Below are 11767 nucleotides of genomic sequence, written 5' to 3' on the forward strand. Positions count from 1 at the left end.
ATGTCACATTAACCCCCAAAACTTTTTTTTTTCATAAAACAATTTTTTTTTCTGAAATGTCCAGATTCCGGCGTTGAATTTTTTTTTTTTTTTTTTTCTTATGAATTTTTTTTTTCTTAGAAGAAAAAAATATTGTAATTAATATTACTGTTTTAGCTACTAAATTACTGTCTCAGACAGTAATATTACTGTTTGGGACAGTAATATTATGAATATTATATTTTCCGAACAGTAATATTATGAATTTTATTTTTCCGAACAGTAATATTATTAATATTATTGTCTAAGACAGTTAAATTACTGTTGAAGACAATAATTTAGCATCTAAGGCAGTACTATTAATTAAAATATTTTTTTAAGAAAAAAAATGAAAAAAGCCAATTAATAGTTAAATTACTGTCTCCGACAGTTAAATAACTGCTGGAGACAGTAATTTAGCAAACGAATACAGTAATATTAATTAAAAATATTTTTTTTAAGAATAAAAAAGTCAATTAACAGTTAAATCACTGTCTCCAACAGTTAAATAACTGCTGGAGACAGTAATTTAGCAACAAATACAGTAATATTAATTAAAATATTTTTGAAGAAAAAAAAAAGTCAATTAACAGATAAATTACTGTCTCCGGCAGTTAAATAACTGCCGATTTAACTGCCGGAGACAGTAATTTAGCAGTCAAGACAGTAATATTAATTAAAAAAAATTAAGAAAAAACAAAATTATAAAAAAAAAAAAAAAAAGTCAACGCCGGAGACCGGCGGTCTCCGGCGGTCAGCGCCGGAATCTGGCCGGAAAAAAAATATTTCAGAAAAAAAAATTCTGAAAATTTTTTTTTTTGGAGGGTTAATATGATATATTTGTTTGAATCCGGGGTCAATGTGTAATATTAAGGAAGCTAGAGCATAATGGGTGGAATTGATAAGAATTAGGGTTAAAATTGGGGTCAAAATTGAAATTAGGGTTAAAATTGGTTAATTGATGAAATTGGGCTAAATTGGGGTGTAAATCATGAAATTGGAGTTGAATTGGGTTTCAATGAATTGGGGGTGATTTTGGTATATATAAAAGGATTTTCCTTATTTGCAAATAAGTTTGAATGGGGTGGATTTATTTGAAAGACAAAAAAGTTGGATGTCCCTCTTTTAATTAAGTGTCCTTGTCATGGGCCTATTTGCCATTACCCCATTAAAATTAATTAAATTATTTATGTATGGACATAGATACCCCCAATTAATATTTTTATTATTTTTATGTAATTAGTCAATTTAAAAAATTAAGGAAACAAATCCCACATATCTCTCATTCTCTCTCCTCTCCACACCACATAACACGGTTACAACTCTCTCCCCTCACCCACACGCCTCTCTCTCTCTCTCTCTCTCATCCTCATTTTTCTCTCTCGCACACTTATATTATTTCTCTCTCTCAAGCCTCTAGCTAATTTGAATTAATTATTCAGTTTTTTAAAAAAAATCTTTAATTCTATTTTCATAATTATTTTATAGCAATCTTAATTATTAATTTTCTTGAGACCACATGTGTTGGATTTTAATTGTTACTTCGTATGTTTTCGATAGTATTGCATTTTTTTGTTTGCATTTTCTAATTAGTTTTATTTCAGCAAACAACATAATAAAAAATCGGACAACAAAATAAATTGCAACATAAAATAGAAAACTGCAAACTGCAACTTATAACTGAAAATTGTATTATCAAACACCAAAAATAATTTGAAACAACAAATGAATGTGAATCATTAAACAATAATTTTTTTTTTTTTTTTGCGCTCTAGAGGACCTTTTACATGTTAGCAACATGAACAAAAAATGGATCATCTTTTATCTTTTTTGGACGAATACAAGTTGAAACGTACTCGCGAGCATAAATATTTGTCACACACAAAGAGTGTCCAGTGCCGAAGTTCGACAATGGGACATTCACCTAATGCAGCGGGAAAAAAGTATAACGAAAATCGCTCATATTCTTTCACACCATGAACTTTTTCACCATTGACATTGATTTCGTGGACGTCCGTATGCATTTAATATTCCTTTTCCTCTCTTCGATGTTGTTGAACAATGGCTTGGTCCCTTTTTTTTTTTTTTTTGCGGTGGCCGTTGAACGTAAAATAAAAAGAGAAAGTGATTGAACGTTACGAAACAACAAATGTAATAATTGCGAATATGAACAACCACTAATTGCAAATTGCAAATACAAACGGTAAAGACAAACTGTAAACAAAAAATGATAAAGAGAGAAATATAAACTGTAAACAATGAAGTATAAACTGTAAAATGTAGAAATCCAAAACGAACATATTGAAATTCAGTTTGCAAACTCATAACGAAGAAATGCAAATAGCAATGTCAGAACAAATAATTAGGTTCATCAAATGTATTGTTTTAGAATAAACATAACCAAAGTCGTAACATAAACAAACCCCTCAATTTACCTGATTTCGGGGATTGAAAATCATCATCCTCCTTTGCTGTTAAGGAAAAAAAAAACGGGTTCTCAAATTATTATTGAAATATTTGAAATAAATAGCAAACAAACAAAATACAAAAGCAAAAAAAGGAAAAAAATACAAAATTAATAATAAAAGAAAAAAAATCAATATCGAAAACCCAACATGCAAATAAAATTTTACACAAAGGATCATTGATTACCAAGACTTAATCGTGTTTTGGCCATCGTATGAACTCCAAACAACAAACCCTAAACACCAGCCGTTGATTCCGAACAACAAACAATTTGTAAACAGCAAATAGAACGAAGTCAAATTGGGCAACAACAAATCGAACGAAGGCAAACGGAATAAAGGCAAAATTCTCAGACCTGGTAATTTGTAAACAGCAAACGAAACAAATGCAAATAGTGAACAGCAAATTTGTAAACAACAAACGAAACAAATGCAAATAGTGAACAACAAATCGAACGAAGACAAAATGCAAACGACCTGGTAAAACTGCAAACGATCAAACACCCAAACCTATGGAAGGATTCAAAATTCGTGGTGAGATTTTCGCTTTGAAGAAACAGGGAAGAAATCGATTTCCTGATGTTTGCAATTATAATTTTCGGAACAACAAACCCTAAACACCAGCCGTTGTTTCCGAACAACAAGCAATTTGTAAACAACAAACGAGACAAATGCAAATAGTGAACATCAAATCGAACGAAGACAAAATGCAAACGACCTGGTAGAACTGCAAACGATAAAACACCCAAACCTATGGAAGGATTCAAAATTCGTGGTGAGATTTTCGCTTTGAAGAAACAAGGAAGAAATCGAATTCCAGATTTTTGCAATTATAATTTTCGGATTTGGAGTATAATAGGGAGAAAAATAGGGGATTTGATTTTGAAGATATATTTTATCGTATATTAATAGGGATATTGATAGGGGTACTTTTGACAAAATATAAATACAAAAATTTGCTGGAAATTAGAGTTTATTAGATGGATTTTAACACATATAATCTCTTATAGGAGGACCTATAGCAAATTGCCCCATAAAAAAAATAAATAAATAAAGAAAAGGTATTTGAGATAATTATTTATAATTTTAAGGAACCAATAACAAATATTATATATATATATATATATATATATATATATATATATATATATATATATATATATATATATATATATATATATATATATATATATATATATATATATATATATATATATATATATAGACAATTACTCGAAAAAAATGTGTATATGTGTTGAATATAAAAAAAAATTACTTCTAATTATGCCAAACATCATGTTCTAGTCGCAGTTATATGATATACAATTATAACTTGTAGGTATTATATTGTTTGTATTGCATATTATTAATTTATTATACATAATACCTTACCGTATAAGTAAAGTAAAACGATCCATATATAGATTTGAAATTCAAACTTTAGCTAAACCAGTTGGTCTGTAAATGCTTCTTAAAAACAAACATGTTATCAATCAACTGAAACAAAGTGTCTATAATAAAATATAGGCGAATCATTTTCAACATATTGTACATACATAAACACAAAACCCAACAAGTCATTTTCTTTTTTCTCGAAAGTTTGAAATATAAAGAAATCACCAAACCAAACGACCCCTTAAATCGAAGCCTCCTACCTCCACGTAGATCCGCCAAGCCTAATCACCTCCTCAGTGCCACCTGGCCTGCTATGAACCTTTTCATCGCCCCTATCCTTCTTCTCACCATTGCTCGAATCCCCATATAAATCCTTAAGCTTCGCAAGATTACTTGACGTTGATGCATTATTATTAGAAGAACCACCACCACGATTTTCGTCATGCCCACTTCGTTCGTAAATGCTTCCACTTCTGCTCCTGCTCCTGCTCCTACTCCTGCGGGACCCACCTTCTCTACGCTCGCTCCTATCGTAATCCCTTCTATAGCTATCTCGAGACCTTCTCTCTCTATATCTATCTCTATCTCTCTCTATATCTCTATCTCTGTCTCTTTCTCTATCTCTTTCTCTATCTCTATCTCTTTCTCTATCTCTATCTCTGGCCGATTCTCGATCAGGCAAATCACGACGAACTGGAGATGAGCCCCTAGTCGATGCACGATGTGGAGCGCGTTGACCAAAAGAGACGGAAAGTGAGGCCTTCACAGAAGGGGGCCTCCTCACAGTGTCGTCGGCCCCACGCGTGGTCTCACCAGTAACTCCGCAGTGTTTCGTCGGTAACTTTAGATTTTCGAGATTGGCTACGATGCTTCGTATAACTAGTACGGGGATGCGGGGGAATAGTGTGTCGAAGTAATACTGCACCAAGAAATTATAAAGTTGTTGGAACTTGTCTTATACTACCTCCGTTTCATATTATCTGTCACTTTAGAGTTCCAATAATAGTTGCAATAATGCAATAAATTCCTTAATGTGTGTGTGAAAATCTTAAAGGACAGATATTATGGAACGGAGGGATAAAAAATATGGTGAAAAAAATATGAAATTTGACCTGTCCAAGAAGCAAATCGCGCAAGTACGCACCCATTGAAGTCGTTCGGCCATTTGAACCAGGAGAAAATTCCTGAAATAGAATCAAGAATATCCCATAGAATTAAACTTTATCCGATGGAACCAATTCGGACAAAAAAATGATGTTGAGGAAAGAAAATTGTACAGCATAACTACCGGAGCCAATTTGGTAATAAAATTCAAATATAATTTAGGGAAAAAGAACTGGAACATCAAGTACGAAAGCACACGGTGCTTTATCAAGATTTAAAAAACATTTTCTTTTGTTTTCTTGAAATCATGTTTATTACACAAAAGCAGTTCACCTGCACAGTAATGAATCATGTTGATGAACCACTGTGTAATTGTAAATTCCTTCGATCCTTGTCAATGGGCTACCAGAAACTGAGAACAGAATATTTCAAAATTATATAAAAGAGTTCTATACACATAATCCGCTAAGAAAGATCACGGACTCATAGCAGGCAGTGGACAATAGCATGATAACCAAGGTAGTTAAATCAGGATTTAAATCGTAAAATCATCGATCCTACGATAGTACACCCTTACAGATAGTCAAATCATAGTGAAATTGCAAGTCCCTTAAATCGGTTGAAATCGGGCGCAAAATCGTTAAGATCAGTCAAATTGCAAAAAAATAAATTAAGTATGTTTAAATAATGTTACTATGTTTAATTTATGTTAAAACATGTTTTATCAATGTGCGGATATTTTATTTTTGTTAGGACATATTAGATATATATATAATGGTTTTGCTATTAATTTTTCAACATATATAAAATCTTACGATTTTACGTTTCCGATACCCCTCACTGATTCAACTTAAAATCTCGATTTTTGACTACCATGACGATAACTGAAACGGTGCATGGAATTACAAGTCCAGTAAAAAGTAAACAACGAAAGCAGGCAAAGAAAAAAAAACTTTATGACGGATGGTATTGATCGAGAGACAGCATTGTTTTTACATTGACTTTCGATCAACACAAACATGTATAGACACCACCTTAATCTCATACATGCTATGGACTAAAAACACAACTAATGGAGAAAACAGATCGAATAAAGAGCTTCATGATAGCCAATTTGATAATCCTAGATTCGGGTATTTCCAGATAATGCTAAAGCATGTTGAATCGATTAATTAACCAAATCAAGCCATGATAGCAATTTGTTGATCTCACTTGACATCAAATTATTAATGCGTTTTTTCGATCTGCTTCATGAAATGCAACATGGCTTAGGGTTTATTCAAATTGCATGAAAACTAAATATCGGAACTTCATACAACATTAATAATTCTGCAAAAAAACTGGAAGAATCTTTTTCTTACCTCGTCATCTTTTATGTATGGCTCATACCAACTCCACAATGTCTTTGGATCTGCAACATACCTTAAGTAAAGAAAACCAATCTGGAAAAGAAAAAACAAAATGTGAGCATTAGCTATTCCGCACCCAAAAAGGAAAAATAGACTGTGAAGTCAAACAGACGTAAAGCTTTACGTGCAGAAGTCCATGAATTCATTACACTTCAAAAAGTCGGTCAAAAATTAAATTGGTGGTCCAGGACCTAGAGTGGATTGGTACAATAAGTTTTCCTTCCGTATCAAAGCATATTAACAGTTATTTTTACTCCCCAAAAGAAACAATTATTAAACATAACAGTTATGTTTACTCGATCATACAAGGAAACTTTTTAAGTTCAATAAATTTTCTGCAAACAGCAGAATAATACAAAGTAGCATTCACTAACTGAAAATTTGTTAACAGTTGTTGATTTATTCAATTATTACGAGGTCAAGTTTGTAACTTTAGGGAAAGCGAACTTTTCGGTCTCGAAAATTAACCTTGCACTAATCAAATGCATCTTTAGCAGTGGAATTTCAATCTGTGCGATCTATCTTTCAGCAGGATTTTGTACACAGCAAAATATTTCAAGATTCGTATTTAATCTTTTCACTGTAAACTATTTATTTTAATTAAATGACTATAGTAATGGGTAATTTTCTCTTGCTTCTTTCCTATATCGAGTTTTCCACTTCATCCACATTTTATACTTTCACACTCGTTTAAGCAGCTATTCACAATATGATAACAATTAAAAAATCAACTTTTTTTTTCTTTCTAGCCTCAGCTGTATTTAGTGTAACCCTTTAAATGAGGACTTGCAAAATCTGTATTCTATAAGTTTGTTCATCGAATCTTATTCCTCCATCAAAATTATTTTACGTGCAATCCTTACACTCTACAAGAGAAGTTATAACTAGACTTACTATCAAGAGCATCTCCCATAGTGGTGTTTGGTGAGAGATCAGGGGTTCGAATCCCTTTATGCACGTGCGTAGTACGGCCATATTATAAGACCATTTTTTTAATTAAAAAAAAAAAAAGAAATCTAGACTTACTAATTTCTTCCCAAAACACTAAGGCCTCGTTTGGTTGGGGAGATTAGCCATGATTAGCTAAATAATGAGACTTTGTTTGATGTTTGGTATCCCCAATAACTTGCCGGGTCGACCCACAAATATTATGTTATCATGCCTTATAGGCATGTTTTTTATTGGATCTTCCAAGGTCCAATAATACAATTGTGTTCCAATAATCTAATGAAACCCAATTGTATTACTGGACCTTAGAAGATTCTATAAAAAACATGCCTAGAAGACAAGATAAGCAATGATAACATAATATTTGTGGGTCGGCAAGTTATTGGGATACCAAACATCAAACAAAGTCCAATATTTAGTTAATCAGGGCTAATCTCCCCAACCAAACGAGGCGTAAAAAGAACTACAATCAGGGCACGAGTCTACTTACAGCTCTTATGTAGGGAGAATCGGGGTGCTGCAAGAGGCCGTGCATCTGTTTGACAGTGAGTTTCATAGTGAAGAATTTGTAGAGAAGGCAGTACGCAGTCGACGGGCCCCGGCAGTTGCCTGTCATCCACGGCTCGACGTGCGTGACAGTTACGTAAATCTCGTCGATCACTTCATTGTACGTGTTCAATCTCAAGAGGTCCCGATAGTAATCAGACGAAACTATATTTATCGAAAGGACCTTCTCGAACAACTGATCGATTGGCCTCCCGGATGACTTTATCTCCCCCATTGCTGATCATCCACCACCTGTAAAAACAAAAATTGGTGCCGTTTAACTAAACCTAAAATTCAATCATAAAATCACCAAAAATTCTACCCATCACATCAAATTTCCAAAAAAAAAATGGTGCCATTTAACTAAACCTAAAATTCAATCATAAAATCACCAAAAATTCTGCCAATTAAGGGGAAAGTTAGAAACTCAAAAAAAAAAAAAATTAATGGCGAAAACTGTTTCTAATGGCGAGTGAATTTAACTGCAGACACGGGAATTAGCACAAACGAAAGTACGAGGAAATTGAAACGGAATGGATAACGGAAGTAATCGAGCAACTGTCGGAGCGCGTACCGTTAGATCATCTGCCGATTGGAACCAATGATTCACGAATTGGGAATATATATTGGCTTTCTAATGGATGAATTGGTGAGGAAGAGAAAAGGGGGAAAATGTTGGGAGCTGATTTGGAGCCCTAGATGCAAATATCACAACTCGTTTTAATTTGGGTCCTTAAAGAAAGAGTTTTGGCATCGCCGCGTTGTGGGACCCGTTTTCAATTAATTCTTGAATTTGTTAAATCTTTTATTAAATTACCAAAACCCCCTAAATTTATGTTAGATTACAAAAATACGCACATGTCTATCCATAATTACTGAAGCCCACGATGTTTGTTTCAGTTTTATAGCAACCTCTTTATGACGTAATTTTTCACGGAATTTTTTTTATTTCAATTAATATTTCCCAAAACAGTGTTTTCGTAAATAAGTTGTCGATTTTGTAATTTAGATCGTGTTTTCGAGAAAAAAAAAAAAAAAAAGATGTTGGGCCTCTTATGCGGCTACTGCAATGTCGTATGAAGCATGATGGGTGACCAGAATCGGTGGACGATTTCGTAGTCAAAGACGGCATTTACCTCATAAAAAGATGTTAGAGCCCTAATTCGGCTATTGTGACGTCGTAGGAAGAATGATGGTGGCCGGAGAAGACGACTATTGCAGAGGCGACAACGACGACGACGGCAGAGATAAGCGAACTGAGGCAGTTTCGCGGTGGGAGAAGGTGGTTTCCAAAAATGGGATTTCACAGTCGATTTTGGAGGGATATGGAGTGAAATGGCTGGGATTTGATTTGTGAATGTTGGTAAATTAGATAAACAAAATTGAGAAAGTGGGTTGGTGGGAAAGGGTATGAGATTAAAAAAAAAAACCTCAACTTTCGTCAAAAAGTGAAATGAAGGTTAGGCCTCTCCCTATCAATGTAAGAGCCTCAAAAGTTTAAGTTATTGGCTATGTAATATGGGCATGGAAACGGTGATACGGGGATATAGAGAAACGGGCACAAGAAAACGGCATGTCCTAAAAATGAAGTTATAGAAATTTGGGGGAAATGCATAAATATTAAAAATATATGGATATATTTATAAATATGCTATATAAACATATACAAGTTTCCATCAAATATATTCAAAATAAATATTAATATCAACTACTAATTTGCGATTAATCATGTAAATAATTAGGGAAACATTAACAATATTTGAAAATTTGTTATTCAATCATGTTTCTAACTTTACAGAAATTGCGTTATGGCCCATGAGGTATCCTGCAGGTGTCCTTGAGTGTCGAACACGAAACGTGTCTGAAACACGGATACGTTAAGAAGTTGAAGTTTCCGTGCTTCATCGATTATTAGTAAGCTGAAGTATTTGTTGTATATTTATTTTCAGTACGGACCTCTCCTCTAAACGAGAGAAGCCCTAGATAGGTATACCAGCTTAATCCTGGTGGTTTAGAGTCCTTGTTGGTTCTTCATTACAAAGTTTCATATTCTAAATCTTTGATCTATCCAATTTATTATTTGGGTTATCTGTTTTGCCCGTGTTCTTTACATTTTGTTAGGTGTTCTTTGCATTTTGTTAGGTTTCTATTTCGGGCCTATATGTCATATTTAGCTATTTTTTTTTTGTTTGTCGGTTGCTATTTCTGGTTTTTGATGGGATGTAGCAATTTGCACGAAACTCATTATATACTCATTAACTGTTCTTTTCTTTTATAAACAAGTAGAGGGTCAAGCCTAACCCCACCCTAATCAGGTGTCGTTCTCTCTCTCTCTTTTTTTTTTTGTATTAAAGGTAGATATTTTTCAAGGATGAAAATATGAAGACAAATATAAAGCCACATGAGAAACATCTTAAGAATAGAACTCAATTGAAGTACATGTCCATTTATTCCACTCAAAACTAAACCAATGAACTTACTACTCAATTACAAAAAAATCATGTAAGCAAAAGAGACGAAAATTAAGAACAACACCACCAAAAATTCAACAATGTATCGTATATTATCGGGGCCGCCTTCCAACTCTGCAAATGTTTATTACCTGCACGAAATTCGGCTGCTACGTTTGCAATTTGTTGTCATAAGGAAACTTGGCTCCCGAGGAATTGTCAAAGGCCTAGTCGATCTATAACCAACGTAATAATAATAATAAAAAAAAAAAAAAAAAAAAAAAAAAGTAAATAATAAAGTTAGCCACATTCTTGAATTAATTTACCTTTGTGGTAAGAATGGCTTGTCGAAAAGAGGCATCAATTGAGCTCTCGGAATCATCTCCTTTCTAATCATTTTTACCTCTTCCTCCTCTATTACCTGCATGCCCTCGTCCCCCGAGTCGAAAAATTTCGTTAATATAAATTCGACTAATTATTTGTATAGTACTATTTTTATTTGTAATTAATTTTATATATGTATACATATAATATACCTTGAGCACTTTCTCTACTTGTTTCTTGTGTTGCTCTATGATGCAAAGCTTGATTGAAACCTGCATGTATTTTCTTACATTAGTTAAGAAAAAAGAAGCCTATGTAATTTATTGTCTTTTTTAATTTTTTTTTATTTTTAGAAATTGTCTTAGGATTTTCGATCGATTTGTACTTACGGAGGAGTCGAAAATCGCACGCTGTGCTGCTCTTTGTTGAGTATGGAGTCTAAACTCCGACGGCTTAGTGTTTTCTTTTATCCAACACTTTTGAAGATCCTAACATATAAAGAAATTATCTAACTATATTTGTGAAATTAATTTAAATGAATTTTGTTCGAAAGATTGAATAATTATACCCCATAAAAAGAATTGCTACTTCTCATCGACGATCCTCGGTTAGGTGATGAAACTGCAGACTGCGAAACGCTCTTCATCGACTAATTAACAAACAATGCAAGTTATAAAAAAAAAATAAGCTTAGTTATATTAAGCTATTAATAGTAGAAATAATTATGCATTAAATTAAACACTCACCTTTTGAGCAGATTTCTTATCTGGGCTCTCCATGATTACTAGCTTAATTAGTAAATTTAATTATGTGATGATATGTGTCTAATTGAACTGAGGTATATATAAAGCTAATTAATTAATCAATAAATTTGAATGGGGTTTGGAGATTTGTATGTTTCCATGGGGAATTAATCACTTGCTGTTGCTCAATCACAAACATGTTTGAAGAACTTTTTTGGGCTCTATTTTACCAAACATTCTGATTAAATTTCCCTCTCATCATGTAATATACATAATTCTTTTTTTTTTTTCTTTTTTTTTAAAGAACAACACCCGGTGAAGGTCTATAGATCAAAAATCAACGAGTGCATAAATAATTTTATACG

The 11767-nt window shown here is 33.0% G+C and overlaps 2 protein-coding genes across 2 annotated transcripts; both read right to left on the reverse strand.

Annotated features, from left to right (window-relative positions):
* Positions 1–3969: 3969 nt before the first annotated feature.
* LOC105961157 (pre-mRNA splicing factor SR-like 1) lies at positions 3970–8620 on the reverse strand. Its single transcript, XM_012985399.2, has 5 exons — positions 8460–8620; positions 7830–8137; positions 6344–6424; positions 4991–5062; positions 3970–4797 (listed from the first exon to the last, which is right to left on the reverse strand). Exons 2-5 carry the CDS (start codon positions 8118–8120, stop codon positions 4135–4137), a joined length of 1107 nt encoding a protein of 368 aa, XP_012840853.2. The 5' UTR covers positions 8121–8137; positions 8460–8620; the 3' UTR covers positions 3970–4134.
* Positions 8621–10265: 1645 nt separating this feature from the next.
* Positions 10266–11525, reverse strand: LOC105961140 (TPX2 (targeting protein for Xklp2) protein family). The gene is made up of 6 exons (XM_012985383.2): positions 11406–11525; positions 11228–11308; positions 11049–11147; positions 10872–10931; positions 10662–10756; positions 10266–10571 (listed from the first exon to the last, which is right to left on the reverse strand). The coding sequence occupies exons 1-6, from the start codon at positions 11436–11438 to the stop codon at positions 10484–10486; spliced, it is 456 nt and encodes a 151-aa protein (XP_012840837.1). The 5' UTR covers positions 11439–11525; the 3' UTR covers positions 10266–10483.
* Positions 11526–11767: the final 242 nt, after the last annotated feature.

The sequence above is a fragment of the Erythranthe guttata genome, chromosome 11 (assembly GCF_056151865.1).
Source record: "Erythranthe guttata isolate IM_541 chromosome 11, IM_541, whole genome shotgun sequence".
In the NCBI taxonomy this organism is placed as follows: Eukaryota; Viridiplantae; Streptophyta; class Magnoliopsida; order Lamiales; family Phrymaceae; genus Erythranthe; species Erythranthe guttata.